Source organism: Pochonia chlamydosporia, chromosome 1 (assembly GCF_001653235.2).
Source record: "Pochonia chlamydosporia 170 chromosome 1, whole genome shotgun sequence".
Classification (NCBI taxonomy): domain Eukaryota; kingdom Fungi; phylum Ascomycota; class Sordariomycetes; order Hypocreales; family Clavicipitaceae; genus Pochonia; species Pochonia chlamydosporia.
In genome coordinates this window covers 4,491,110-4,517,886 of record NC_035790.1, presented here as the reverse complement: position 1 = coordinate 4,517,886, position 26,777 = coordinate 4,491,110, and the positions used below count along the sequence as shown (strand labels likewise).

The 26,777-nt window shown below is 49.3% G+C and overlaps 9 protein-coding genes across 9 annotated transcripts; 6 read left to right on the top strand and 3 right to left on the bottom strand.

Moving 5' to 3' along the window:
* Positions 1-672: 672 nt before the first annotated feature.
* On the bottom strand, positions 673-2,879 carry VFPPC_01160 (sporulation protein RMD8; the record flags this gene model as incomplete). The annotated part of the gene is made up of 3 exons (XM_018281043.1): positions 673-1,313; positions 1,422-2,781; positions 2,847-2,879. 3 exons carry the CDS (start codon positions 2,877-2,879, stop codon positions 673-675), a joined length of 2,034 nt encoding a protein of 677 aa, XP_018149544.1.
* A 1,827-nt stretch (positions 2,880-4,706) lies between these two features.
* Positions 4,707-4,871, bottom strand: VFPPC_15306 (hypothetical protein; the record flags this gene model as incomplete). The annotated part of the gene is made up of 1 exon (XM_018293059.1): positions 4,707-4,871. One exon carries the CDS (start codon positions 4,869-4,871, stop codon positions 4,707-4,709), a length of 165 nt encoding a protein of 54 aa, XP_018149543.1.
* A 249-nt stretch (positions 4,872-5,120) lies between these two features.
* Positions 5,121-6,278, top strand: VFPPC_18746 (Ras GTPase activating protein; the record flags this gene model as incomplete). The annotated part of the gene is made up of 1 exon (XM_022430313.1): positions 5,121-6,278. The coding sequence occupies one exon, from the start codon at positions 5,121-5,123 to the stop codon at positions 6,276-6,278; it is 1,158 nt and encodes a 385-aa protein (XP_022285943.1).
* Positions 6,279-6,471: 193 nt separating this feature from the next.
* On the top strand, positions 6,472-10,250 carry VFPPC_18747 (Ras GTPase activating protein; the record flags this gene model as incomplete). The annotated part of the gene is made up of 2 exons (XM_018281042.2): positions 6,472-9,788; positions 9,863-10,250. 2 exons carry the CDS (start codon positions 6,472-6,474, stop codon positions 10,248-10,250), a joined length of 3,705 nt encoding a protein of 1,234 aa, XP_018149542.2.
* A 3,613-nt stretch (positions 10,251-13,863) lies between these two features.
* VFPPC_01158 (choline-sulfatase) lies at positions 13,864-15,765 on the top strand (the record flags this gene model as incomplete). Its single annotated transcript, XM_018281041.1, has 3 exons — positions 13,864-14,484; positions 14,671-15,578; positions 15,657-15,765. The coding sequence occupies 3 exons, from the start codon at positions 13,864-13,866 to the stop codon at positions 15,763-15,765; spliced, it is 1,638 nt and encodes a 545-aa protein (XP_018149541.1).
* Positions 15,766-16,444: 679 nt separating this feature from the next.
* VFPPC_01157 (RNA polymerase II mediator complex component Med8) lies at positions 16,445-17,276 on the top strand (the record flags this gene model as incomplete). The annotated part of the gene is made up of 2 exons (XM_018281040.1): positions 16,445-16,575; positions 16,643-17,276. 2 exons carry the CDS (start codon positions 16,445-16,447, stop codon positions 17,274-17,276), a joined length of 765 nt encoding a protein of 254 aa, XP_018149540.1.
* Positions 17,277-18,069: 793 nt separating this feature from the next.
* VFPPC_01156 (fungal transcriptional regulatory protein) lies at positions 18,070-19,014 on the top strand (the record flags this gene model as incomplete). Its single annotated transcript, XM_018281039.1, has 1 exon — positions 18,070-19,014. One exon carries the CDS (start codon positions 18,070-18,072, stop codon positions 19,012-19,014), a length of 945 nt encoding a protein of 314 aa, XP_018149539.1.
* Positions 19,015-21,768: 2,754 nt separating this feature from the next.
* VFPPC_01154 (glutathione-dependent formaldehyde-activating) lies at positions 21,769-22,521 on the top strand (the record flags this gene model as incomplete). Its single annotated transcript, XM_022428212.1, has 4 exons — positions 21,769-21,944; positions 22,095-22,127; positions 22,201-22,246; positions 22,312-22,521. 4 exons carry the CDS (start codon positions 21,769-21,771, stop codon positions 22,519-22,521), a joined length of 465 nt encoding a protein of 154 aa, XP_022284726.1.
* Positions 22,522-23,136: 615 nt separating this feature from the next.
* Positions 23,137-26,365, bottom strand: VFPPC_13014 (3-oxo-5-alpha-steroid 4-dehydrogenase; the record flags this gene model as incomplete). The annotated part of the gene is made up of 3 exons (XM_018290791.1): positions 23,137-23,489; positions 23,583-24,065; positions 26,257-26,365. The coding sequence occupies 3 exons, from the start codon at positions 26,363-26,365 to the stop codon at positions 23,137-23,139; spliced, it is 945 nt and encodes a 314-aa protein (XP_018149536.1).
* Between the last annotated feature and the right edge of the window lie 412 nt (positions 26,366-26,777).

Genomic DNA, 26,777 nt, shown 5'->3' with positions numbered 1-26,777 from the left:
CGGTGAAATTTTGCCGATCTTGCCGACTACACGAAACAAAGATTGATGGCTGATCTCTGCATGCTGTCCTTCTACATTACAAAACATAACGCCTCAGACCAAAGGACCCTGGATTCCTGTTCTCCTCCCGCATGCAGAAACGCATCAACAGGGATGTATGGAAGGGGAAAAAAACGCTCCAAAAAGATAGCTGCAGGCATAAGAGAGAAAGCCCCAATTCGAGAAATGAGCACTGAAACGCCATGCTGCGAGAAAACACCGACACATGTAATGGAATTTCGGCAGTGATGCCCTTTGTGAATCTTGAATGGTGACGTAAGTGTGCGAACTGGGTATAAAATGGGGGCTGGCCATTCAGCCTCAAGGGTTTGAGGCGTATGTACTCCGTACGTCCCGCCCGGATAATCGGAGTGAAGACACGCAAGCTGGCTGGTACAAGGAGATATTGGAGAGATTGATAATATTGGCCACTGGGTCAGAGAGCACTGGCAACAGGGGACGCCCAGCGGAGCAAGTTATCGCACCGTAGGAGACCCTGGCTGCATGGCTGGTGACAGTGTGTGAATCCGCACATGTGCTACTCCCGTGACAATATTCGTCCATTCCAAGTGCCGAGCTTGGTTGTTTCGTTGGGTCTGCTCCACGGCAGCGTAAGCTGAACTGCGGTTGAAGCTAGGACACCTCCATCATGTTCTTCTTTTTTAGCTCTCCCGAACCCGGGAGAGATAGCTCATCGATAGCGTCGGGGTTGGTGCACCTTGCCGCTTGCTTCAGATTGTTAATTCCGCGTGTGATGTCGTTCAAGGTTGCATTCGATTGCAAGCCCAGAGTTAGGGCCAATATTTCAAGGTCCTTGTGCGCTTCAATCTCCGGTCCAGTATTCTGGCTACCTTGTTCTCCTGACACCGAGCTGCCGTGAGCTCCGGCAGAAGATGATGCCGAAGGTATAGAGAGGATTTTAGGAACTCCAGCAGGGTCAATGTTGCCTCTCCAAGATATAGCTGTAAAGGGCCCGCCAAATTTGGAGTTGCTCCCGCTTTTCTTGAGCATAACAAACCGTAGAATAACCTCAGTAACGGTGACCAAGATGCTAACAAAGATGAGAATAATAACTATCCACGTAATGTAGCTCATCTTGGAATCAGCTATTGAATCAGACAAAATCTCAGCGAGATCGAGAAATACTCGACATCTTTCATTGAGAACCTTGATTCGAGGATCTATTTCGAGATACTCGCGGATGGCGCCGTAAAGCGGATGCAGTGTAGGTTCCGAGTCCCAAAAGAAGTTGGGTACGTCCAGAATATTCGATGCTGTATGGCAACCAGGTTAGAAAACTATACTTCAGGTGTCCGGGGTAAAGGCATATACCAATCTTCAACTGAAACCAGCCGAAGAGAAAAAAAAAGAGAAAAACTTACAAAGATTAATATCCACTCTGCTCTTGAATAGTCTACCCAGAAGTGTGACAATCTCGACTCTCGTCATATTTAGTTTTCCAGTGAGAGCCAACGTTTTCGGCACATGCTGAGCATCCAACATGGTTTCACCCATTCTCTCCTCGAAAAAGCACAGCTTGGTGCTTTGGGCAATGGCATGGCTAATAGTTAATTTGATCATGTGATCAGACCGAGGTAGCAGGGTGATCATGTCGTTGAAAACCCTCGGCCTCTTGACATCCTCGCTGTATTCAAAATGAAATTCTTCCGTTTCAAAATCGTCTTGCTCTAGCGGGCGTGTCAACAGACTTATATGGTTCTCAGCATCAGCAAACGTAAGATCAGCGAGAATGTCCTTCTCCTGATGCTCCGTAAAGTTCCAAAACACCACAACGCCGTAGGAGAAGACGAACATCTCGGCAAAGTTTTTGGCGTCTGGCGCTAGGCGGTTCATTTGTGATGGAATTCCGTCATCTTGCTCCTGTCGAATATTATTTTGGTGAGATCTAGATCTTGAGGAACCGTGTGTCGGGGAATCTCGGCTACCTGATTCCGGGCTCTCTGGTTGAGTATATGCGTCATCCTCAAAATATCCCTCGTGGTGATCTCGCTGTTCGCTTCGTTCAATCTCCAAGTCGAGCATCGTCTTGCCCGTGCCCGGGGTTTTGAGCATTGGCCGGCCCCGTACTCGATATCCCTCCGTACCGTTTAACAACGGCAGAGCATAGATGGCATACAAACAGTCGTCGTACAGCTTTGTCTTTGCGTCGTGTTTCTTCCTCAGAAATTCGGACGTTTCTGCCGTCTTGTAGGCCTGGGCGGTGCAGTAGGCAGTAAGGCGGCTTACTTTGTCTTTTCTCTGAGGCTTGGGAAGTCTTTCAGCATAGCTCTTGCCTCTGACTCCGCCCCTCTTCCGTAGAACGTCCAACTCCTCGTCCTTTAGCGGCCGGCTTTCTTCATTTTGCAATCTCCGTGCCAAAACTGTTTCGCTTTCCACCTCTTCTTCGGCGTCGCCACCCTCGTTATCGTCAGTCTCTGGTAGAAGGACTAGCTTCTGGCTGATCTTGGTTGTTCGTGATGGCATAGGCTGGCCGGTTCGTGATTGAAGATTGGGCAAGCCGCCGCCAGATGTGACCCGTCTACCCTGGCTGCCTTCGGCAGATGTATGAGGTCTTTGTGGAGTGGGAGGCCCTCGTGGTTGACCGGATGGAATCTGAGTGTTGTATTGTAAAACATTATCGACTGTCATGAATTTCATGGGCATCCGGTTAGGTGGGCCAGAAGATGTATGCTGGTAACGCAGTACCCTTCGTTGACGCGGTCTCTCCCTGGAATCAGTAACCTAAGACGACTGTTAGCGACTTGGATAAATAGCAGCGCTGACGTTATTGATGGCGGCCGACGTACGAGTACCGTAGGGCCTTTCTTGCCTGACGACATGGTTCCGACAAGAGGCAGGATCGGCCACGAGGATCGTCTGTCTGCAATCTATTGTACCAGCGAGAAATCAGTTCGTTGATGGTATCTTTGCTGGCGTTGTCAATTCGATGAGCTTGGCCGATTCGATCGATTTGAACGAATGCGCATGGAAGGAGATTGTTTTGAAGAAGGCTCAACAGCGAATGCGTCGAGACTTAAACTGGCCAGGGAAGTGGGCCACAAAAAAAGACACGGAGCTCTGCAAGTGCCTGCCTGGGCTGAGTGACCTCATCATTTAGAGTTTTGACAAGGACAGACTGGACCAAATGGAAGGAAAATAGCCCCACATTGGTGCATGAACTTGAACATTCAAATGTTAATCAGCATTGAATAGTACGTATTGATATCGACCTTGGGCCAATGCTAAAATTCAACGTAGCCTATCTGCCACTGTTCAATCGCATTGATCAATATCAGTATGCGGTGGGCGGCAAGGTTTGGCGGTGGAATCATCAATTGACATGAATGATGCCCGGTAAGCCGCAATGCTCAGCCGACGTCTTAGAACCAGGTTTCAACGTGCTGGAACTGCCCTTTCATCAACACAAGTCTTGGAGGCTGTAATAAATCAACAGTGACACATGAGGCACAATTTGGTGGCATTGTTTAGACGCATCGCCGCCCCATTGAAAGTTCAAACAATACTGTGCTTCATATTGCAAGAGGCTGTCGATGAGGCTGTCGATGAGGCTGATTAGTGATGCTCCCCAATGGCCTTCTTTTCTCTCCTGGTTCCACGTGGAATTCTGTGGGTGCATCGCGACACCAGCAACCAGACTTCACGGCTTTAAAATTGTGCCAGTAGCAAGTAGATTGGCCACGAACATTATGTTCGTTCTGTAGCAAAAAGTTCTGGTAGCAAAAGGTGCCGGATGCGCAAAAGGCACACCCTGCGGTGACGTGCACTGTAGTATAATGCACTGGGGGTTTTGTGAGACTACAAAGCATTTAGCTGGCAATACGTACTCAAGTACCAAGTCTGCAAAAGGCGATACATACTTGACATTGATATTTATATATTGTCCGCACACAGCAGCACATTATATCAAACACACATCAACATGCATCAACATGCATCAACATGCATCGGCGACCAACATACCAGCACCCAACCAGCACCCGTGCCCAAGCCATTGGGCACCGTTGCCAAGAGCGGAAAAGAGCACACAGCACCGGACGTTCAACAACAGTCACAGTCACAGTCACAGTCACAGTCATGGAACTACCAGACATAAAATACCCCGAGGCAAATTTGTTGAGATTTGGTCTCATATCTCTGAATGCCCTTGGTTGCGCACATATGCCCTCTTCACCCTACAAACAAACGCCACTTGATGACTTCTGAGTCCAACAGTTGCAATCGAATACTACTTCATCCTGAATACACCACATGACACAGCAAAACAAGGCCAGCCATATGCCGGCATTGTTAAGATTTGGGAGGCGCCTAGCGTCATAATTGCTCCATTGATCGATCAAGCTTCAAAACCTGGCGCAGAGTGGGTCTTCAGACATCGCCCTTCAGCCAATTGAATTACGGTGTGGCTCGTTGCTGGGTGGTTGGCCCGGGTGTTTGTTTACATTCACTTGACAATCAACGCAACGGAATCAGCAGCCGAAAAAAAGGAACCCCGCGTTGGTTTGGTGTGCGAAAGCTGCCCTTGCTGGTGTTCAAGCCCATCCATGCTCATGTTCAACCGTCCGAAGTTCACACGCCGCCTATTCTTCCTTGCCGGGCCTCGTCTTTGGGCCCAAGTTTCTTGTCAACGGTGACGCTTACCTCTTCCATCACGTTCTAAGCATCATCGCTCCGGCAGAGAGCATTGTTGCTGTTGATATAGACTCACTTCTGTTATACCCCTGCGGCGTAATATCTGCCCAGCTGGAAGCTGCTATCATCACTGTCGATTTCTCTGTCATTTTACTCCATACATTCTCTTTTATTGGCGTCATCCCTAGTCTCTCTGAGAGCTGCCATTTACCCAAAATCTTGAAGCTTTGTTTTTCCGCTGGGCGGCAGCCTCAACATTCCATTCCTGCCCCGAAACTCTCACGTCTTCCCCCATTCCGAAACAATGCGCAGTCTGCCATAGGGGCGATTGTCTGAACCAACAAGCGATAACTAGAGGACATTAGGGTTTTACCCGTGGTGCCTGCGCATTTGCATTCGCGGCACAGAGAGGGAGCGAGACATTTCAAACAATGTCGTTCCATCCTCATCCTCTGCGTCCGTCGCGCACTGCCGACCTCGCTCCTCCCACCAGCTTTATGCATAGCAAAAACAGTAACATCAACACATCTACTAGTATTTCCAACCCCAACATCAACCGCTTCCCCTCGACAACCTCGTCGTCCGCGTCTTCGGGATACTCCTCCACATCCGACCACAGCGCCAACACACAATACTCTTCAGTATCGAGCGGCTACGGCTCACCCGCCGGCTACAAGCACAAGCGTGGCCAAAGCGATGTCCTAGCTCGAGCCAGAACTTTCGAAGCAGGGGCCATGAACGGCTTCAACAGAGGGACGGATAATCCTCCTGCCACACCTCCTCGCCAGTCTCTTCGACCACTCCCTCAAGCACCGGCGTCCTCACCTAGATCTGCTGGTCATGGTGGTTCGCCTCAGCCCTCGTTCAGACATGATCGTGGAAAGAGTGTTCCCGATATCAGCAAGCTATCTCTCTCTCAATACGATGGCGCGGCGGCTTCGCCTACTTCTCCGCCGCGACCACTGCCAATGCGACCCAACTCGATGCTGCTGACCCGATCTGACTCTATTTTGCAAAGCAAGACGCCAATGTCACATGGTAACTCTCCACAAGGGAGTCATACCACTCACATCGGCAGACCCGACCTCGAGTTGCTCGGACGGTCCACAACCCGTGAACTTCGTACCTTGTCGCGACTAGCCGAATCGGATGTCGCAGAAGACTTCACTATCAGATCACCGGCACAAGAGGTGGTTGGTTTACGAGGACGACGACGATTACAACGCGCCGATAAGCCCAATGGCGCTCGAGGCGCCAAATCCGGCGGGTACGGATGGGAGGGCCGAAACTGGATGGATAAGCAGCGACAGTTCCTCCAAGCCTACGAGTATCTTTGCCATATAGGAGAGGCTAAAGAATGGATCGAGGACGTCACGCAAAAGACTCTTCCACCGATTGTTGAGCTGGAGGAGGCTTTGCGGGATGGAGTTACCCTTGCCAACGTCGTGGAAGCGTTGAATCCGCAGAGACATTTTCGGATATTCCACCATCCCAAACTTCAATTCCGCCACTCAGACAACATTGCCATTTTCTTCAGATATCTCGATGAAGTCGAGCTTCCCGATCTCTTCCGGATTCGAACTCATTGATCTTTATGAGAAGAAGAACATACCGAAAGTTATATACTGTATTCATGCACTGAGTTGGCTGCTTTTCCGCAAGGGAATAGTCGACTTTCGGATCGGCAATCTTGTCGGTCAACTCGAGTTTGAACACCATGAATTAGAGGCAATGCAGAAAGGATTGGATATGCTGGGAGCTAATATGCCCAGTTTCGGCAATATGGGTGCTGATTTCGGCGTACCTGAACCAGAACCTGTAGAGACAGAAGAAGAACGAATCGATCGCGAACTAGCGGAAAACGAAGCATCGATAGCCGAATTACAGGCCCAAATACGGGGTGCGTTGCTGCGATTGCGCCTTGGGGAAAAGATGCAGCAATTTTGGGATGAGGAGGATTGGTTGATTGATTTGCAATCTCGCATACGTGGCGACTTTACCCGGCAGATTATGAGTTATCGGCTCCAGATGCGACGTTCGGCAGTCATGGTTCAAAGCGCTGTACGAGGATTCCTGGTTCGAGAGAGATTGAGAAGCAGCGATGATTTTTGGAGAACTCATGAACCAGAAGTTCTGGATCTTCAGAGCATGATACGGGCCAAGAAGGTCCGTGATGAGGTACGAGACTTGCTGTACATGTTGGACAATTGTAAAGGGCCTGTCCGGGAGATTCAGGCGGTTTCCAGGGGCTTCTTAGTCCGTAAGAACATGGTAGCTCAGCGACAAGAGACGGAAAAGTCTTCGCGAGATGTTGAGAAACTCCAGGCTCTTGCCCGTGGAATGGCGTTGAGAGCGAGGAATAGGAAGGACCTCCGTGCGTTAGACGGACAGGCTGGCACGGTTGTCAGGTTACAAGCTGCCGCGAGGGCTTTGCTGACCAGGACTCAGATCGACCACGAACAGCAACAGCTGCGTGCCCTCGCACCGAAATGGGAAGCGCTTCAAGGTGTAATTCGAGGAAAACTTGTGCGACAGAAGCAGGAATCTTACAAGGTGGAAGCTAAGAAACACGAGTTCAATGTTGGCCTTCTACAAGCGGTGATAAGAGCAGGCGCCGTGAGGCGCGAAGTCACACGAACATTGGACGCTCTAGAGGAAAGTAGAGAGGAAATTCTTCTTCTTCAATCAAGTGCAAGGGGCATGATTGAAAGACTCAAGATTTCTGCCCTCCAACAACAGCTCAACAGACACACGCCCCAGATCAGCAAACTGCAATCCCGCCTACGAGGCTACCTCTACCGAAAGCAACACCATGCACTCCTGGACGAGCTCAATTCGCACAACGAGGCCACAGCCGCTTTCCAAGCAATCCTCAAGGCAATGATGGCTCGTTCAAGAGTCGATGACATTCTCACCGAGCTTGAAGAAGAGGAGGCGGCAATCATTGCCTTCCAGGCTGCGGCAAAGGGATTTGTAGTTCGCGGCAAGTTCGAGGAAAAGAAGCGATACTTCAACGAAAACATGAAGAAGGTCATTAAAATACAGAGTTTCGTCCGTGCCAAGGTACAGGGCGAGGCGTACAAGAGCTTGACTACCGGCAAGAATCCCCCGGTTAATGCGGTCAAGAACTTCGTCCACCTTCTCAACGACAGTGACTTTGACTTCAATGAAGAAGTAGAGTTTGAGCGGATGCGCAAAACAGTCGTCCAGCAAGTGCGCCAAAATGAAATGTTGGAGCAATATATTGACCAACTGGACATCAAAATCGCTCTCTTGGTGAAGAACAAGATCACACTGGATGAAGTTGTTCGACACCAGCACAACTATGGTGGCAACTCAATGGGACTGTTGGCAAACAGCACAATTACTTCTGCCAATCAATTTGACCTAAAAGCACTCAACAAGAGCTCACGGAAGAAACTAGAGTCATATCAACAGCTCTTTTTTAGCTTACAAACGCAACCCCAGTATCTTGCCAGGCTTTTCAAGCACATTCGAGAGCAGGGCACATCTGAAAAGGAGTGTAAGAGAATCGAACTTCTCATAATGAGTCTGTTCGGTTATGCGCAGAAGCGACGCGAGGAGTACTATCTTTTGAAATTGGTTGCCAGGTCTATCCGAGAGGAGGTGGAAGGGTGCCGAGCTATACAAGAGTATGCCCGCGGCAACTATTTCTGGCCGAAGCTCTTGGGTAACCACACTCGATCGCCTAGGGACCGCAAATACCTGCGTAGCCTCCTGGGCCCGTTGATCCGCGACAATATCGTTGAAGACCCTGCCTTGGACTTAGAGAGCGATCCCATGCAAATCTACCGCTCTGCCATCAACAACGAGGAGCTTCGAACTGGCCGCCCCGACCACCGGCCACTCGATGTACCCCGAGAGGTGGCTATCAGGGACCCCGAGACTCGGCGCCTGTTCATTGATCATCTTCGGGATTTGCGAGAGATTTGCGACCAGTTCTTCTTGGCACTGGAGGATGCGGCCCATAAGATGCCGTATGGTTTGCGATTTTTGAGTAGCCAAATGTTCCAAGCCCTGTGCCAACACTTTAACCGCGAGCCGCAAGAAAACCTCCTCCAGCTTGTGGCTAACTGGCTCTGGAGATTCTACTTGCAACCCGCATTGACCCAGCCAGAGCAGTTGGGAGTGATTGAAAAGTCATTGAGTCCACTTCAGAGGAGGAACTTGAGCGAGGTTGCAAAAGTTGTCGGGCAAATCGCTTCTGGACGGCCTTTTGGTGGAGAGAATATTTACCTGCAGCCACTCAACAACTTCGTCACGGATTCTATTCAACGCATGCGGCAAATCATGCAGAACTTGATTTCTGTGGCGGACGCTGAAAGCACTTTTGGTGTCGACGAATTCAATGACCTCTACGCCAAGAATAAGCCAACTCTGTATATCAAGATGACTGACGTCTTTGCAATTCACAACCTGGTGGTTTCGGAGCTTCCCTTCATGTGCCCATCACGAGATGATGTCCTCCGGGAGATTATCCAGGACTTGGGCAATGCTAAGAGCAATGAAAACGAGATGAATGCTGCAGGAACTTCGGACATTCAGATGTTTCTTACCCCCAAGTTACACGACGTTCAGGACCCAGAGGAGGATGTCAAGACACTCTTTATGGAGACAAAGCGCTGCGTCCTGTATATCATCCGGGTTCAGACTGGCGCAAACCTCCTGGAGATTTTGGTCAAGCCCATCTATGAAGAGGATGAGGAAAAGTGGCGAACAGTATTGCGCGATGACTTTTCTAACGACGGCAACACTCGCGGAGCATACTCAGACACCAACATGGTGGATGTTACAAGAATGACGTACTATGAACTCAAGCGTACGGCGCTCGAAAACGTTATGCGATTAGAACAGATGGGACGTATTTCGAAGCAAAACTACTACCAGGACGTTCTTAACGCCATCGCGAGCGACATTCGAACCAAGAGCCGCAGAAGAGTCCAAAGGCAACGGGAGCTGGAAGGTGTACGACTCACTCTGGGTAACCTGCACGAAAAGGCCAAATACCTCGAACAACAAAGGAAGAGCTATGACGATTATATTGAGCAGGCAATGGTGACACTGCAGACCAAGAAGGGGTAAGTCTACGTCATGTTCCATTTCAAAGGGTTGACTTTGAGGATTCGTGCTAACGATCGAAACCACTGAACAGCAAGAAGAAGTTTATTCTTCCCTTCACAAAGCAATACAACCATCAGCGTGAACTTGAGCGAAGTGGCCGTGTACCCAAGTTCGGAAGCTACAAATATAGTGCCAGAACGTTGGCAGAGAAGGGGGTACTGGTGTCCTGGGCTGGCCTCAATGACCGTGAATGGGACAAGATCAACATTACCATTTCATGTGACGAGGTCGGCGTGTTTGCCCTCGAAGGATCACGAGGGCACATCCAAATGCCGGGTGCCAGCGCCTTGGTACCCATTGAAGATATGCTACAAGCGCAATTCGAAGCCCACCAGTTCATGAACTTGTTCGAGGGCAGCTTGAAGTTGAACGTCAACTTGCTGTTGCATCTCGTATACAAGAAGTTCTACGGAACATAATCGCGCTGCTCATCAAGGAGAGTTACGCATCAACTGGAAAGGTGGGGTAGTTTTGGCGTTTTTATTGTGTTGCATTTGTGAAGGGCATCCATGAGAAAAGGAGGACAGGGCGCATAGCTTGGTGTTTGATGGCTTTCTTTTCCCCGCTTTCGCGTCAAACCTTGATTGTTTTATACTTAGGACAGGAATTTTGAGGATGCGTGATCTTGATGCGCTAGGTCTGGGTTGGAACTGTATGGATTGGCTGATGGGACGTGAATATGAATACGGTACGGTATAGCTGAGGCGCCTTGGAATAGATTTGCCAGGGTGATGTAGATGACTTCAAGAATACGATTGACTTGTACAAATTACTTTATTAAGCCCTGAGCCTTGAAAATTCAAGGTGCATGCTATGTGATTGGGTGTCCATTCTGTTTGGGGGGGTTAGGGCGGGATACTACTTCTTCGCAATTGATAGTAGTCTAGAAAGTATGTTGGAAGTTAGATCAAGTTATGAGAGGAAGCATTGACAAGTGCCGAACTGACCACCCTAACGAGCAATTTGAACTAGACATGGACTACTCTTCACATCTACTAGATTGCGGGCGCGGAAAATGCGGGAAACTCGTTCTGGGGTTTGAGTCGTATGAATCAGGCAACTGAACAAAATGGTTTCGATCTCGGCAGAGAACTTCGTGGCGATTCTTTCCAGTAGTGAGATCAACATCAGCTCTACGAATATTGGAATGTTCTCCTGTACGGTCGTCGAGAGCGGTAGGTTATGTGGCGAATTTACCGACTCCCGTGTTGCTCCTGTATAATTCTACGGCTTCAAATGATTCATCTTGAAGTGTAGTTGAAGATGATGAAGCTCTTCTAATTCAAACGGGGGGAAGATGATCTATTTCTACGGATATCGGGCGGCTCGGTCATAATTATCCTCAGGAAAAGTTACGTAAAGCCGGCATATCGGTGGCGCACAAAAACAACCAGCCGGCATATCGGTGATGGTGAGGCAAACAATTCCACAGAGCGCAGTCCAGTTTTCCAAGGGGGTTTGGTGGTTGTTGGTCAAATCCGAGGGTCTAGGTGCTGGAGGCTGCGTATGAAAAAGTAGGGGTTTTGCCAATACTGGTTCAAGGGGATATTTGCATGTGGTGCTGTTAGCGCTGGTCTGTTTCGGTCGTGGGTCTGCGATGTGAAGGGCATAACGAGGAGGCGATTATTGCTTTGGCATTGGCGTCGGTTCCATGCATGCTGCGGTATGCAAGACGTGCCATCTTCGCCCTTGTCTCGGTGATGTTTGAACGCCTGCGCAAAGGTTAGTGTAATGTGCCTTGTACTCGGGCAGAGTCGATGAAATTGAAGGCGGCGACGTTTGCCAGGAAGGGTGATTGATTGTTTGCGGTGGGCAATGGGTCGGATCAGCACTGCCACCAGGTGCGTTGCATGACAGGTGCTTATGTATTGGTCATGTATAAGCACAAAGTTTGAGGTTTGTGTGAGGACCCATGGTGTCATCCGCCAAGCAGATGTCGACATCGCTGTGCGACGTGTGAGGACAACATGACGAGAAAAGTTAGGATCAATGACATTTGGCTAGCGCTTGAAGTTTGCGGGTGGACCGAAGAGCTAGCGCAGAGCAGAAATCCACATGCAACAAAAGGGTTGTTTGGAAATGAATGAAAACATAAAAAAATGGTGGTGTGTACTGGAAAGTAGTCACAACTCTGGACGGGAAGGACTCGGGGACCAAGAGCGTTCCTTCCCTTTCTAGTCCAGGGTTTTGCTGACTGACTACTGATGACTGGATGCGGATGCGGATACACAAACTCAACTCCGTCCACCACAACACTCGGATGGAAATGAGACGACCATGTCCACACCATTTCGTGTCCACCACATATTTGCACCAAATAAACCCAGATGCTATGGACCGAATAGAGCTTGGTACAACAGTACAGCCTGTCGGCAAGCAACTTTTATTTCCCCATCTCCAAACGGCAAGAGCAAGCAGTGTTCTGGCAGTCAACCCGATTGGAACGACGTCAAGCCGCAGCTGGGGTCCATCCACAAGAATGCCAAAAGGGATTAAGCATCGAGCCCCCGAATCCTAGTTCAAGGGTTCTGCTTGAGATCATCGGTCGGCGCTAAAAGTTCGACAACCAACCAAGTTGAGCTCGAAGCCCAAAGCAGTAGTTCCACACGGATATTGTGGCTTCTTGACCATGTCACTCCTATTGCGGCGGCACGAATGCCAAGCGCAGCCAAGACAGACATCTGTCTCTGGCGAGTCTGCACACCGCCGATTTTCCAACACCCAAACATTGTAGTCCGGCTGGGGGAGATGGCTGAAAGATCCCATGTGACCACCTTCCAGGAATGGTTGCCTGGACTGTCGTTACCTACGGTATGGACTGGCGGCTGCAGACTGCTTCATTCTCTTTGGCTAGCACGGAGACTCAGCAACCAACTGCTGCATCACAATCAGGAGGTGGCGGACGTCTCCAACGCAATCCTGACCACCATGCCCGTTCCAGACCGCGAAGCTTCATGAGAACAAGGCTTATTGCTCAGCAATCTGTGCAGACGAATACCCAGAGGTGGGAGCCTGTGGCAAGACAGCAATACCCCCGGTCACATATTCGTATTGTGGCCCTGATGTGTTGGGGAAACACAGCTCCTTCACCTATTGCATGTTGAAGGCGCTGATCAAAATCAAATATGCACCATCACTAACATGCCCTTCGGCTAACATGGAACGGGCTCCTTTTATTGCAAATACACGTAAAATACGACACCTGGATTCCTTCATTTCCCAACGCCACGGCCATCAATGTCACGTCCGAACCCCAGCACCACCGCCGATTGCCCCTCCCCCTCCCTTCGGGTTCTCGCCGTGTTTCTCGACTGACAAGGTGGATCAAGCCCCACGACCCCGTTACGGCTGTTTGCTGACAATGGTCTATTATGTTGAAGGGGGAATGGGAAACGAGCAGAAAAGTATAAATGCCCTCGACCGTCTCCCACCACCGCTCTTTTGCGAGGCGTTCTTCATTGTTGCTTTGGCATTCATGATTACTGTTTCTTGCCTCGAATTGCTTTCTTAGCTGACAGGACTGGCTAAAAAGCTTTGATTACTTTTTGTATCTACATCTGCTGTACTTGGGGACCAAGAGTTTTGTCACTCGAAGCCTCATACTTTTGTTGTTGTCCTTGACTTTTGTTGGTTTTGGGCCGCTTGTTCTCTTGGCGTGAAAAGGAGGACGGAAGAACTAATGGGGAAGGAACACAGTAGTTGTACCTACCCTTTTATCAGAGAACTCACCTTTTTTCTCTTTCTGTGTGACGCTCCGCGTTGAGTTGTCATATACTCTCCACTGTTGTATCAGCCGTCAACTGCCTCGCTCGAACACCTCAATTCCCGGACTTTGCCTGCATTCCTTGCGGCTGCCAGTTGTCAATACACGAGTGAAGAAGGCCCAGAAAGAAAAACTAACAGCCGAGAGATTGCCGCCACTGATATACGCAACGGTGACTGGAGGGCTAACCTAGAGCATTACGGCATTGAAAGCTTCACTTACACTTCCAATTCGACATCTTCCTGAATCCCTATTCGGATCTATTCAATATGGCACCTGATATCGACACTCTTCAAACTTCGGCACCACTTCCTGGCGGGAGTGGTGAGAAGCCCAACATTCTGTACATCATGGCTGATCAGCTCGCCGCTCCCCAGCTCAAAATGTATAACCCGGAATCTCAGATCAAAACCCCGAACCTCGATCGCCTCGCTGCTAGCTCAGTGCAGTTTGATTCAGCGTACTGCCCTTCCCCCTTGTGTGCTCCATCCCGGATGAGTATGATCACCGGCCTTTTGCCCATGAAGATTGGTGCCTACGACAACGCCTCACAAATCAATTCCGAGATTCCCACATATGCCCATTACCTTCGCTCCAAGGGTTACCACACTGCTCTTGCAGGTAAGATGCACTTTGTTGGGGATCAACTCCATGGGTATGAGCAGCGACTTACCAGCGACATCTACCCGGGCGATTTTGGCTGGGCCGTCAACTGGGATGAACCAAACACGCGCCTGGAGTGGTATCACAATGCAAGTTCTATTCTCCAGGCAGGCCCATGTGGTCGCAGCAACCAACTGGACTACGACGAAGAAGTCATGTACCGCAGCATTCAGTATCTGTGGGATCATGTTCGTGAAGGACCCGAGAAACGCCCTTTTGCTTTGACGGTAAGTGTCTGAAAGTGAACAGAAATGGAAACTGCCGCGGTACGAGACAAGTCATTCTCCCAATTACGACATATGGACAACATGTGGCGACCAAAGGAGTTAGAAATTGTCGGAAATGGGCAACAGAACAAGGAAACTTTCACTGTTTTCAAAGCACTGCTAACGACGAGACTGCCCCTTCCATAGGTTTCCCTCACCCACCCTCATGATCCATATACTATCACCAAGCAGTACTGGAACCGCTATGAGGATGTGGATATTGCCTTGCCGAAGGTTCGAATTCCCAAGGAGAAACTTGACACTCACAGCAAGCGTCTGATGAAAGTTTGTGATCTCTGGGATCAAGACTTTTCCGACGAGCAAATCAAGCGAGCCAAGCGCGCCTACTATGGCTCTGTCAGCTACGTGGACGATTGCATCGGCAAGATCCTGGAGACTCTCGAAGATGCCGGTTTGGCTGAAAATACAATCGTCATCTTCAGCGGCGACCATGGCGATATGCTGGGTGAACGAGGGCTATGGTACAAGATGAGCTATTTTGAATCTTCCGTTAGAGTCCCTCTGTTGATCAACTATCCAAAATGGTTCCAACCTCACCGGGTCAGCCAAAACGTGTCGACTCTCGACCTGCTTCCGACTATTTGCGATTTGATTGGCACCAAGCCAGCTCCGTACTTACCCATGGATGGACTCAGCATGATGCCTCATCTCCAGAATAAATCCGGCCACGACACGGTCTTTGCTGAATACACAGGCGAAGGTACCGTGCGACCAATGATGATGATCCGCCGTGGACCTTGGAAGTATATTACTTGCCCTGCAGATGAACCGCAATTTTACAATTTGGACAATGATCCCAATGAACTCGACAATTTGGCACGATTCACGACACTTGCACCGCAGAATGCTGAAGAAGAGGCGATTAAAGCCATGTTCGAGAAATACGACACAGAAGCCAAGGCCAAGTGGGATTTCAATGCTATCACGGCACAGGTCCTGCAGTCTCAGCGCAGCCGCCGTGTTGTCTGGGATGCGCTCAAGGAAGGTGCATTTACAAGCTGGGATTTTGATCCCCTGGACGACGGAAGGATGAAGTAAGTGACATTTCGCGACGTACCCGTCAAGCTCAGCGGTGGCTATATTGAAGGGGGAAAACACTAACAGGTGCGTAGGTACATCCGGTCTACTATTCCCCTGGATGCCCTAGAGCGTCGTGCTCGCTTCCCGTTTGTGGACAGCCATGGATACGAGTCAAAGGCGATCAACTCGACTCGAAGTTGAATTGAATCGGACGACTTGAACACGAATGAGGACAGGTAATCAAAGTGATGGATGATGGTTCAATGAGATTTATGAGGCTGCTGGCACTGCTGGCTGTGCAATTTCTGTTCAGCGCATGGAAATGATCTCGGATATGGTATCTTGTGATTGGTGTCATTCGGGAGTTTGAACGCAATATGTTTTGCAAGAGTAATGATACCCAACCATGAATGGCTTACTTTGGTCCGAGATAGAGAGTAAATAACTATACTTTGGCATAGTTTGAGGCAGTGTGCTACAAGAAAATGATTATTGGAATATTTCAACCGGCTTTTTTTGGCTTCTCGTCCTTGTGTTTATTGGAAGAACATAGAAATTCTGTCAAGTTTACAAGTCTCTGGGGTAAGAGGCACCTTTGCCAGTGGTGGGCAAATGTCGACTGTCAAATGAAGCCAGGAGAGCAAGTGAGTGAGCTGAGTGCATGCTTGTGGGTCGGGGTTCTAAAACCAGTCCACGAAGCCTGAGCTTCCTGGATCCATCTCTCCATGCCCATGTCTCCAGCCAGCTTCCCCCACCAACAACACAACACTTGCAAACAACTTTGCACTGCGAAGCTACTTGACCCAATTGACCGCCATCAGCGTTTTATTCGACGGCATTTCGATCCGGGAAGAGAACGAGTCGAATCTCAATAGTCACCATGGCGACTCTGGGTCTGGACGAGGACGAGCTGAAGTCTGTGGAACACACTGTCGCCAGGCTAGCACAATTATCCAGCAGTATACAGAGCCTGAAGATGGACATTATTAAAAGCAATCCTCTTCCGCACCCGTACGTCTATACACATCATAACTACTCGGCACTCCAATGTCGCCGCTAACTCACACTGTCTCTACAGCTCTTCGCTCCAAGCATCCGCCCAGATCCTCCAGCGCAACCTCCAGTCCGTCCTGGAGAGCCTGAACGACAATTCGGAGCTCTTTACGCGAATGGTCATCCACCCGTCCACCAACTACCCCGGGCGAGCGCAAGAAAATATCCTCACACAGTTGCTGCGAAAGAAGCTGGAGCCAGATGTGGAGGAGTTTGTGGCCGAGGGGAGAGAGACGGCGAAGCTAGCTACACCTGAGGGCGTGGCAGAACTGCAGGCCATTTGGGACGAGTTGAGAGAGTGGACGCAGGGACGTATTGCGGCGTATGTGCGCGACGAGGCGGGCGATGTGTATACCAGGGAGGAGAGGGAGATGGGCGTGGAGAATGTGCGTACGGGACTGCGAAAGGGTCTTGATGACGAGAGTGATGAGGAGGATGATGAAGATGAGGCGGATGAGGACGAGGATGGTGAGGATGAGGAGAGGGGAGGGAGGGCGCTGGCTAGGGGACCCGAATTGGAGACGTTGCTGTGGTTTGGGGCGAGGGGGGATTTTGAACTGCCGCGGAATGTGGAATTTGAGCGCAAGGTTGGCGTGAAGAAGGGTCTGGAGGGCGTTAATATACCGCCTGAGAGGATGGATGGGGTTTTGTCGGGTTAGGAGGTGGGCGGGGAGAGAACTGGTGGCAGTTTTGTGAGGGACTGCCATGGGCTACGATTTATGACTATTGCATTGGATATTGCCAGCGATGCTTATGGAAGCCATTAGTATGGCTGTAATGTACACGGAAGGGGGTGCAACAACTGCATTGTTAGAATATAATGGGTGGTTGGTTATGTTTGTTTTTAGAATCGGATAGAGATGGTCAGGTTTGGTTCAGCTCACATTGTACCATCAGGCCGGAGATTGCTGGGTATAATAGCTCAGCTATAAAATAATATCTGGGGAAACTCTTGACCACAAACTTGAGGTGAAGCTTGCCAATACCTTACTCAGCATCACAAATGAAGCAACGGAGTCGCACACAACTCGCAGGTCGGCTTGGTGCCAAAGCCGAGGAGCCTATGGCCACCATTCGGCAGCCAGGAAACATGTACCAGTCCAGACACGGACGTGTTAGTGCGACTCGACATTCGGCGTGGCTGCAACGCCGAGCTGCACAAGTCACAGGATGATGTCAGCCCAACGTGGCTGAAGGCTAGACCTTGGTCTTCAGTCGTGTAAGAAACAAGTATTGGCTTACTTGTCGGGCTGTAAATGTGAAGACAAAATCGATGGTTTTGGGCCTCTAGCGCTGACATTTAAATGCCCAGTGGGGACGCTCCGTCTTCATGGCCATAAGGCTGTCACGGTCACCCAGCATGGTCATAATGTGTTTAAGCTACTGCCATCCAATTTGACACTTTAAGGACATCGTTTTTATTCTCTGCTTGATTCAATCGGGTGAGAAACTATGGAAGTTTCCATCTTGCCGCCGACGCTGGGATGTTTCGATGTTGGATTTGCAAGTATACCACCCAGTGTGGTATCTAGATGTGTCTCGCACGCGAAGAGGCCGTCACAGCGAAGGCCAGACCTTCTGAGCAAACCTGGAGGGAACGATGCACAATACACAGCTGCTGCTCCTAACACGCAGACAGAGTCTCGTCTGTTGTCATTACCCCTGGAGATCCGACTGCTGATATACGACTGGGTATACAGAATGAGCCCAATTGAAAAGACGATACCGCATGAAGCATATCCTATTCCCGCGCCAAGATCACATCACACACGTCTAGTTCAAGATGAAGAAGAGCTCCAACCAGAGTGTCGAAAAAAACTTGGCGGTCGTGGCCTGCTTTGTCAAGAGCGATTCTACAACCACATTCCGTGTAATTTACTACGACTTAATCGCCAAATATACGTGGAGGCCAGAACTATACCGTTTCATAGCAATGAGTTCGTCTTCGATAACTGGTTCTCGTCCGGCTTAGTTGCAGCGTCGACAATGGTGACGGATGTGTTTGAGACGTGGCAGACAAGAGCTATGCGCTTTGCAAGAATTGGTACAGATCAAAAGGATTTTCGTGACGACTTCGGCTTAGGGTTGTGGAGGAAGTTGAGCACAGAATGGCGAGATAGTCTTCGTGGCTTAAAGGTGTTGATTCATGTCTCGAAAGATGCCGTATCTGAGGACACGAATCTGCTTGATGTGCTTGACGGATTGGCTGAGCGTTGGGTGGTTGACGGGTACTTGGCTGAGATGAAGGCTTTAGAACGGCTGGAAGTTGAGCTTTCCACACCGCCTTGGTGCTCAGATACGGATAAACTGGCCTGGTGCAGAGCTCTCCAGTTGCTGCTGGAGTGTCGTGACTCACATGCTGATGTGGTTTGCGTTCAGTGTGACCCTGACAGGTAGGAGACGCAAGATGGAGTCGCGATAGGTTGATACATGTTTCGAGCCTGATGGAAGTCAAGTGACAAGAGGATTTATCCGTTGGAATATTTGTTTAGCTCTTGCGGGTTACCAAACCGCTTCATACAGTAAGCTGTTGTACGTAACACATTTTGTTGGGCGGCATATATCCGTCCGTTGTCGGAAGATGGATGGTTAATGCAGGCTGAGATGGCATGTTACATCCCCTGAATCATCGCGTTTTTGTGAAATCTTGTACAGCCCTTCGCGTTGTCCGAGTGAGCGTAGATGGTGCCAAATACTGACCACGATTGGGATGAAGAACTCTGTTGGTCATGCCTGGTGCACCAAAGCACAGATGCCGCTATCAACGGCGAACGAGTTACAGCAATACCTGGAGTTCGTGCAGACCATGCAGACCACTTGTTGACGCCTTTAGTCAGCCCTACCAAGAGCACGGACGGCTCATTGCGGTGTGATTTTCAATGCTTGGTTCAAACAACCACCAGACGCCCAATGGAACAGACCGATCCCGTCAAGACGCCGGCCTGGTGTGGAGACTCGGGCTCCGGGCTAAGGCCGATACGTGGGGAATATTCAACAATGATCTTGTCGATGCGTGGGATTGCAAAGGTGGGCTAGTGTTGACACTGGCTGGATCGTGAACAGAAGTAGTGTGCCTCTGCTGTTAATCCGGAATGTTGTTGGAACAAGTGGAAATGGAATCCATGAATTCTTATTCACATGATGCTCAGGACGGAGGCATGATCATGGAGTACTCCGTGATATAGCGTGGAATCCGTCACCACAAGCAAATGCTTGGATTTGCTTCCATGATAGATGGAGGAATGCAATGGTGTCTGGTAGGTGGCGGTTCAGAAAAAAAAAGGAGGGGAAGGTGCTCGAGTGTCTTGTATGCACGTCGTAGAAGTTGACCATGTTCAGGAAGCAGGCCGTTGTCCCCCGGAAATGCTCATTGGGAAGGAACGACGCATTGACAGTGGCAGTTGGCAGCTACAATTGAAAGCCTTGATAGGACTTTGACCATTTTGTGGGGAAGGAACAGGTGGTGTAAATCGTGATGGTGTATTGCGGCATCTCATGTGACTACGCGCCAGTATCGTTCGGGGATGAGTCACGTCAAGCCAACTTAACGCAAACCAGCAAGCTTTCCACCGGAGAAGGCAGAAAGTGTTTGGGCAAAAATGCTCCAGACAAGAGCAAAAATGGAGATAAGAACGGAGTCCACGTATTCACGGAGAGAAGCATTCAAAAACCGAGCCAATTGAATGGTCATTATCCGTTGTCACGATTTCCTGCACGTTAACTTCGGGCAGTTGGACCGATCGAGGCCGCGGATGCCCGTTCACACCCACTTCCAAACGTTAGCTCTCAAGGCAGGTTTATCCTATGCTTTTTCTGGAAGAGGGGGAGACAAGAAATGGGAACGTCACAGCTTTATATGCCGAGGTGCGTTGGGAGTTGTGTCATATAAATTATTCAAACAAGATGGTCAGTCATTGGGTTTACGTACAAGGCGTGCAAGGCGCATTGCTAACATCAATCACGCGGCCATGAAACAGGCGTCGTCTTCGTTCAATGTTATGTCAGCAACGGAGGGGTTTCCTCCGGCTATCAAATAGGACCGATGAATGCGATGGACAGGGAATATCGTTAAAAAAAAGAATACATGTGTACCGATAGAGTATCGCCAATCTGCCTTCCTGCTTCTGGGTGCAAAGTCCGAGAAATCCAGACCAAGGCGAATGCAGCCGCAGAAGGCGCAGCGATGTCGATGTCGTGGCTGGCCATGTGCCCAGCAACCAGGTATTTGCAGCCTTGCAACCAATATTGGGCGTTCAATTCCTTAAGGCGATACAGTACTGGTGTAATGACGGTGAAGGGTTTATCAACATGTGGTCTCCATGTACTGTTCGTTCTGTTGTCCTGCCCAATCTCATACCGTGTCAAGGTCAGGTACTCCGTAGCCTTTGTGAGTTCGGCAAAAGGTCCAATTCCACAGTGGAGCTGGAGAAGCTGAGCTACGAAACATGATGTTACAAACTTTTGCCTTGGGAAACGTCACCGGCGTGAGGTAACTGACCCACGTAATGCCCATGCAAGTATACATGTACACCAGAGGAGGGAATGCAAATGCAAATGCCAATGCCAATGGAGACGGAGATGGGGTTGGAGGTGAAGTGAAGTGAGGCGTGACTCTGCAGCTAGCCAGCCGCACCTCGGCCATCTTTTGAGTCGAAGCCAAGTACAGATGACTTGATGTTGACCCTTGTCATCTGCACCTGCCTAACACCTGACGTGTAGGCGTTTTTTTTTTAAACTCTCCGGTCTCGCTGAACATAACTTCGACTTGTAAACCTCTTTTTTTTTTTTTTTAATTACAATTTTTTTTTGTATTGTCTTCATTACTCTAATTGCTTCATTGTTCAGTTGGTACTGATTCTTGCTGCTCAATTGGACAGTACCAGACTTCTCCGGCTTGTGACTCGATGCAGGCTGGTGACATTTGACCCAATCCGAAACAGGAGCTACCAGTCACTGTGCTGCCCTGTGAGCTCTCCGCAAAGTCCCCCGCCATCCTTCAATTGATCCTGCACCTACATTCACGGTCCACGAACAACCCTCTTCGATATTCACCACTTACATCACAAGAATTTGCCCAGTCTATTCTGCGCTGCCCGGTCAAATAATCACGTTCAGCAAACCCTCACCATCTACAAACAAATTTTGAGCAAAATGGACGCGCGATGCCAATGCGGAGCCGTCTGTTTTAAGACGCCACTTCCTGAGCCGCTGGCTCTGTACATCTGCCATTGTGCAGAGTGCAAGCGCCAGACGAGCTCAGCCTTTGGTGCTTCCGCCATCTTTCCTCGCTTCAAGCTCCCAGAGGCTGAATTACTTAGCTGCTATGCGTGAGTCTCTTCCATTATTTTGTCGCATTGCCTCTCTTTGCCGTTTGGAAATCTTGAACCATCCACGCCGAGTCTACAAGTAGCTTGGCTTGCACACCTGAGTTACACTGATAGATCATGACACCATGTGCTAACCAAGGCGTGACATAGTCGGCCCACGGCCTCTGGACAAACATTGTACTGGTATGAAATAATCTGATTTCGAGCTTGCCTATCTTTCAATGCCGTCTTCATCATAGTCTAACCGATTTCATAGCTACTTTTGTCGAAGTTGCGGAACCCGATTACTTCACGCGACACCGGTAGGCCCTCAAGCAAACCGCCTTGCTCAACCCCATTAAGCGTGCAGCTAATACCAACACGAAAGCAGACAAAAAATGTGGTATCTGTCAAGGGCGGATGCCTCGAAGGCTTAGACTGGGGCAAGGCCATTCATCTCTGGACCAAGAGCGCCATGGTCCCTATCCCCGAAGGCTCTGAAACTCACTCTGAGGATTCGGCATCGACCGATTACGGCTCTACTCAAGAGTTTCTAGATCAGCCTCTCGACCAACCTGGATCCGAATTGACCAGCTAAATATGGCCATGATTTCGTCTTGATCCTTGTCACTTCCGGCACGGCACGAGACGATTATGTGGACCTTGTCTGGATATTTTTATTTTCCTTTTATTTACGACGCGGCTTGCACTCTATACACGAAAACGGTGGGTGTTCTGTGAAAGAAAAACAATCTTCTTCTGCGGTGCAAACGGGGGTACCTTTTTGTCTTGTTTCGTTTCTCATCTAATGTGGCATGATATAAAATCTACATTGCAACACGGTAGTTGTAGCTTAAACTTTTTGGATATCGTAGGGTTGGTATTTGGGAAATCGTTCAACACGGGAGTAACTTCTCTGCTTCTGGGACTAGTGTTGTGTTGTTGTTTTTTGGTACACTCGGGGTGTTTTGGGGGTTCATACGGCGTGCAAACAAGAGAGAGCATGCATACACGGGCGATATATTTCATCCATATATACCAGATCATGGGCAGGAGTATTGTTAGTCATGGTTTTCATATTAATTAATTGAGATGTCTCTACTCTTTAATGCAAGTGGGCAACGGAATGATCCGCCTTTTCCCGTGGAATATATTGCAGCCGAGAATGATGTGCCCAAGGGTATCCGGTATCCAGTATCCGGTATCCGATAGATCATGACTCATTTCGTTCAACAGCACCAGGGTCCGCCTTTGGTGGATAAAATACATACATGGGAAACTCCAAGAAAATAGTTCTTTTCACTATAACCGGCATGCGTTGATAGATTTGCGGTGGAAATGGAATCAGGATGCTCGTCCGATCCAGCCACCGCTTATACCCTTCCCAGTTATTCCCCTTCTCGTAGCGTGCTTTCGCCTTGGGCCGCTCCGAAAGTGGCAGGCCAGACACAAACATGAGCAGGACCGTGAGAAGAATGGGGCCAAGGATGGTCGCGTAGAGAGCCTTGTAGGCCTGGCCAGAGACGTACCCGTCTGCGGCCGATGAAACGGCAATCATGAAAATCGCTACCGAGGCTGTCAGTATCCCTTGTTTTGAGAAATATCATGAGATGGCCCAACAATTGAAGCGGCACTACAGTTGTTGCGCGTTGGACGTACAGAATTGAATAATGATCTCGCCAAAATAATTTGGATGTCTCGATATTTTGAAGAAGCCCACATCGCAGACTGCGTACCCATCGTGGTTCTTGCGAAAGTTGTACTTTTGCACATCACTCACACTCTCCATTACGAAGCCTATCGCGAAGAGTATTATGCCGGCAATGTCCCTGCCTGTGCCGAAAGAGTGCTGAGGGTACTGCGTGACGTTGGGGGAGTTCAGAATGGTTACTGGGAGGGAGACTGTCCACACCCATATCATTTGGAAGATCCAGAAGCCGAGGAAGGGGAAGAACTTGTCGCGCTTGTCATCGAATCGGTCGTCCGAGCCGGTGCGCAGGATGCGGAAGAAGAGGAAGGATGAGAGGCGGACGGCCCAGAGGATGAGGAATAGTGATGCTACGATCTGGCGCGCATGGTGATGTCCGGAGAGGGAGAGTGTGAGGATGGCTAGGATGGCAAAGTTGGTGCCGCCGGCGAGATCTATTGGATGTTAGATGGTTTGGTTTGGCTGATGGTTGAGTTTGTGGATGTTGTGAGTTTGTGGACGTGCCGGTCAGCTTGTCAAATTTGAAGGAGTATGCGATTGTGAAGAAGAAGAGTTGGTAGGCGACGGTTACGATGGCTGTTATGCCTAGGTAGTAGTCGTCGAGGACGTGGGCGACTGTCATGGCGATGATGTTATCGTGGTTGGACGGCGGAGGTGAGATTGGAAGGGAGAGGAATAGTTTAGTGATTTAGAAATTTAACCATTTCGAAGACGGCGTGTTCAACAAGCCACGCGACATGAGAGGCCATAACATTTATTTGAGGGAAATGTGCTGCGCTCTTATTTCACTTATGACCGTTGCGCAGCTGAGTGAGCAATGAAGGATGTCATCATTGACTTTATGATTCCAAAGGCGATGGTGGTGCGGTGGTTGAATGCAATTGGGTGGAGAAGTATTCCGCCACATCATTTAGCTGGCAAAGTACAAGCAGGTTTCTTTGCACTAACACGCACAGCCCGATCGTCAAACCAAGTCATTGTCCTCTAGATCCTCCTATCAATCAGTGTCACCCACAGCCTTGCCCTGCACCTTCAAATGAAAGCAATGGCCTACCTGCATGTCTGCTTACGATTATTAGGCGATTCTGTGAACTTGTTCAAGACTCGATCTTGCGGATATCCTACCGCAACTACTTAGACATAAGGTACCCAGGAACTGAGAGTATACGGGATTTTGGTGCTGAAACGAATTGGTCGCGACCTCCCCCGAGCAACGTTTTAGGCTTTCCATGTTACATAGGCTTCATTCAACATTGGCAAGCGGGACATGCGTTTACTTGGCCATGAGGTCTGGCGGCAATGCCACAGCACCCTAGCTGATACATGACTTTTCACCAACAGGTTTTGCGAATCAGAGAAACGAAATGTGGCATGATATACGAAGACATGGCGTAAACGTGTATCACCGACGACGAAGCTCTAAGGCATGTTGCAAGTCACTGAAACATGCACGAGGGCCCTCTGACGGGATAACGGGATTGAGGCCCGGCTGTAGGACGGGAATTATTACTCGTGTATAGGACCTAATGTGTGTAGAGTGAGACTCAGACCGTGACTCAGTGACCAACCAGTTGTAATGGTTCAGTAGAGGAGTCTTGGGGGTGACATATGAAACCAACGTTTACGTCGCCGCGGGAAATTGCTCGGCGAGGAGGTTGTGACAGAGACTAATGTTACTATTCGGGTTTGAAGGCCACACACATGCCAAGCCCGTTGACCAACCCATGATGCCTTCTCTTTCTTTGCAACTGTCCGCTTTACGCTGAATTGCTAATAGCTGTGATTAAAAGAAAAAGTCGTTATAAAATAAAATGCATGAACGTAGCATATTTATTTAGTTTGTTGATCTTTTGGTACGACTTTGGCTGCCCATCACCACATCAGAGGGTTGGGCGTGGTGGGCGAATTTGCGATGGTGTGTTACGTTGTTGTCTGATCAAGGCTAGCATCCCTAGTTAGCTATGCATTCGCAATGAATGGGATATGCTCCTGGTGTGTATTTTTATCTCTCTAAAGCATAAGCTATCGCGACTCGTAGTTGGCACTTTGAGAAGTTATCAAGTCCAATATCAAGAGCGTATGATGTTGCCTGAGTTGTTCACAAGCCATGTACTGAAGATGTTGAGGGCATACAAAATAAGGGTAAAATTAAGTTGGTATGCACCTGCCCATTAGCAAAAAAATGAATCGCAGCCTCAATCGATCCATTTTATCTTCTGACGTGGGGGGCCAAGGGGGAATTTCCTCCCAAAACAGGAGGTGTCTGGACCATCGTCTCAGATGCGACGCCATCGTCAACCCACACGCCACACCATTGACACTACCTAGGTACACATGGTCCGGATAATAAACCCACTTTGGCCGTAACCACAAGTCGATACCCGCTTGCCGCCCTCACAAACCGCCTTCAACTATCCTACTAGCTATGAGCCAGGAGTTATGGTCATGGGGGCCCCAAGGTGCCAAACTCAACCAGATTCAGCCATTCAAGACCCGAGACGTCGGAAATACAACAGGGATTCCTCTTGGTCGTGGCTACAAGATCCAATTGGGCAAACAGTTCTGTCTTCCACGTAATTCATCAGACTTTCTCTGTCAAGAACCAGACTTCTTGGCTTCTCGTACTGTACAATACAGATCGTAGACAGGGTTCGTGTTCGTCACACTCGTAAGAGCCCAGGATCCCAAGACCCTCATCTATATCGTGGCCGGCGGTAATACCATGACCTGCCATGACCGCGTTCACCTTTTTCACACGTATTTTTTCATGGCTGGCCCACCACAAACCAAAACAAGAACCAAAACCATCGCATCTTTCTTCATGTAGTTACACTGCCTTCTTTTCTCCTCTTTTTTGCTCTCCCTCCCGCTTCATTTTCCTCCGTCTTTCCTTCAGGTCGCTGTCGATTCGGTATCAGATTTCACTCTTGGGCCATTAATTGTCTGAACTTGTCATTCGTTATCGTTTCCACATGTCCATGTCGGAAGCAAATTTCTGCGTTTCTTGATCGCTCCTTGGTTCAATCATTCTTTTACTGAGCCAATACGACTCACAGTGACTAGTTCACGTCGAGAAGTGCTTCCGTTTCTTTTCTTTAACCTCAACTTGTTTGGCAGCGGGACACCAAGCCTCTTTTTTCTGCAAA